The sequence below is a fragment of the Chaetura pelagica genome, unplaced genomic scaffold (genome assembly GCF_000747805.2).
Source record: "Chaetura pelagica isolate M959 unplaced genomic scaffold, ChaPel_1.0 scaffold423, whole genome shotgun sequence".
NCBI classification, from domain to species: domain Eukaryota; kingdom Metazoa; phylum Chordata; class Aves; order Apodiformes; family Apodidae; genus Chaetura; species Chaetura pelagica.
In genome coordinates, this window is record NW_009952686.1 from 774,653 (window position 1) to 777,673 (window position 3,021).

Here is a 3,021-nt window from a genome sequence, read left to right on the forward strand (position 1 = left end):
CTGGGCAACCTGGGCCAGGCTCTCCCCACCCTCACAGCACAGAATTTCTCCCTCCCATCTCAGCTCCAGCTCCCTCTGCCAGCTGGAAACCCTTCCCCCTGCTCCCATCCCTCCCTGCCCTTGTCCCAAGCCCCTCCCCAGCTTTCCTGGAGCCCCTGCAGGCACTGGAAGCTGCTCTAAAGGCATTTGCCATGCAGCAGCCATACAATCCACTAAGCTCCTGCCTGATCCCTGTGAAGTCCCTTCCATCCACGTTTTGCAGGTGCTCCTACAATCTCACTCTGAGTAGCTCCAGGAGGAAGAGAAAACAAGCAGAAACACAGTGGATGGTACCTAAGTGGACAGGTTCTAGCTTGGTGTCTTAGTGCAAGGTGCTGTTTCTGTATCTTCCCCTTGAGAAACAAAGGTTCAGTCCTCGAAGCCTAAACCCAGCTGAGATCTGAAACCTGGTCAATGTGGGGAGGGAGCACATCTGTGGCTCCTCACCTGGTCTGCAGGATCTTGTACACTTCATTAAGACCCAATGGACGTGCTCCTTCCTGACAAGCTTGCAGTGGCTTAGTGAAACATTCTCTTGGCTGCTCAAGATGCACAGGCTGAGCTTTTTCAGGAACAGGAAAAAAATTCAGAAAGGGAGCAGAAAGTAACTGAGGCATCTTGCTTGTTGGTAAGATTTCAAGCTGCAAGATTACTGTGTGAAACCAGAGCCCAAAACTACCTCATTCCCCAGTATATTTTCAAAAGAAAAAAACATTATTTGCTCAGCCTTTTGAAAGGTGATGGGTGTGTACTACCCAAAGTGAGTTACAGGCTCCAAAACTGGGTTGGTGTGTATGCTCGAGGACTAGTGAGTACTGAGGAAACACCACTCTTGTCGTGTTGTCTCCTAGCTTCAGGAGGTTTCCTTTCTGCTCAAGCAGCGTTTTTCTTTTCCAGCACTTGACATTTCATACAGCACCTTGTGTGCATTTCAGGACCTGAGATTCCATGTCAGCAGACAGATCTCCTATCCTTTGCTTGCTATGGACCTAGACTCCTGCATTATGGAAAAGAAAACATTACAGAGGTTTCCCTTGCTACAAATAATCACATTTACAAGAACATTTTTGTTTACTTATAAATAATACAGATTATCAATGTGACTGAATCACAGCACATCAGGGAGAAACAGGGCAAGACTCTCTAGGTTATGGAACAAAAACATTTGCATATCTATTTTTAATGAACAACAGGCAGAGTTTGACACAATAACAATATATTTAGAAGAGGATGATACATAAAATTTTATTCCTGTAACAGTATGTTACAATTTCATTTTCAGTGACATAAGTATCACTGATGTAATTTCCTGCCAATGTAAACAGCCTAAACAGTTTCTAACCCATATTTGCAATGTGAAAGCAGTCAGGTAACTTCCTCAGGTAAGCATGGAAAGGCCCTTGTCCAATCCTATATTTGCAGCTGAATTTTTACTATGTCTTTTTCTCTCTCACAAGGAGTATACTAGGACAAATCCACCATAGGCTGTTTGTTAAGATTTATCATGCTCACACTGCTGTTCAGGAAGTGAATGACTTATCTAATTTTAAATGTGAGCTGCAGCTGCATCTACAGAGGGACTGAGTCAGGCTACTGTATTCTTGTGAGTCAAAATACTTTCATGAACCCTTTCTGCCTCTGAATTGTGTGTGTGGCACATGGCTCAGAGCAGACTGTAAAATATGTGATCAGCAAGGTTGGCCAACAGGTAAAGCCTGGGCACACCTGTGTTTAAACACAGCTCTGGTATTTGTCAGCTAAGCAGTCAAGGAACAAAATGAGTAGTGAGACAGCCCTGGTGTGAGCAAGGCAGCACAAATCTGTATGGTTCAAGTAAATCTATCACACCTACATTTGAAACATTCAAAAAAAGGGAGGAAAATTAACTAGCAGAAGAATTAAACAAATATTAGCTAAATCTTAATCCTCCTCCTGTATGGGTTCATCTGGCCCTAACTCTTTTCACTTTGTGCTTTTGAGCCAAAGAACCTTTACACAGTTTTAAGCAGAGTTTAACAGGCAGACTTACAATTCAGAATGCAATTGTCACTTTAAGACCCTTGTATAAACGTACCCAGTGGACAGGTAAGTTCCCAAACAGTAAGGAGTGTTTACCAACACACTTACCTCCACGGTCCCGTGCTGCCAGATTCTGTCCTCTTCTTAGAGAAATGTCCAATTGGTACATTCCGGGGTCCACAGAGGGAAAATCTGCATTACTTGTTCCAACCAGCTTTGTACTCTGGAGGGGAATAAAAAAAATGCAATAACTAGGTGTTACTAGTTTCATCTGAGGTACCTTTCTCTTCAGTAACACCATCCTGTTGAACAAGGCTGTATCCTATTCCCCCACCTCAGAGCTAATGCCCCAAACACCAAGGAACCTCCTGTAGGCAGTATGACAATTCCTGAGCATCTTTTTTTACCTAAAGAAAAACTCTTACTATGTAAAAGCTCTTGCAAAATAGGTTTTAACACATCTCTCTGGAAGTAGCACCTAATTACACTGAATGCCTGGAACATCACATTCCATTTTAAGACTGTAACAACTGTATCTATTATACATTCACAAGACATACAGGAGCTTCATCTATTATAAACACCCAGCACCATGATTACATATTCTTATGTTAGGAGCTGAATCTTTTAAGATTAATGCTATTAATATTTTATGATGAGTTCTCTGCAAGAGCAAAAAACAGCAGCATCATGGAAACATCTCAAAGACCACATGTGTACAAAGTCCTAAACCACTTTAACAAGAAACTTTTGTTGTTTCTCTTCCTACTACCACCCTTTCCTTTTTGAGGAAATAACAAATCTAAAGCCCAAAGGAAGCCAAAAAAACAAAGGCATTTTAACATCTGTCTTAACCTCTGTATTCCAGTCACAGCTCTGAGCCCTCCTAACTTTTGCTGTGACATGGGCACTGCAGAGAAAACAGTTAGAGGAGCTTTGATTTGGCAAGGGGTGCTGTTCTTG

General features: G+C 42.4%; 1 protein-coding gene across 1 annotated transcript in view; it reads right to left on the bottom strand.

Annotated features, from left to right (window-relative positions):
* Nucleotides 1-2,265, bottom strand: part of MCTP1 (multiple C2 domains, transmembrane 1) — a 163,626-nt gene extending 161,361 nt beyond the window's left edge. The window contains exon 1 of the mRNA XM_009993781.1: nt 2,167-2,265. Within this exon, the coding sequence (XP_009992083.1) occupies nt 2,167-2,227 (61 nt within the window). The 5' untranslated portion in view covers nt 2,228-2,265. The remainder of the gene's footprint in view (nt 1-2,166) is intronic.
* Nucleotides 2,266-3,021: the final 756 nt, after the last annotated feature.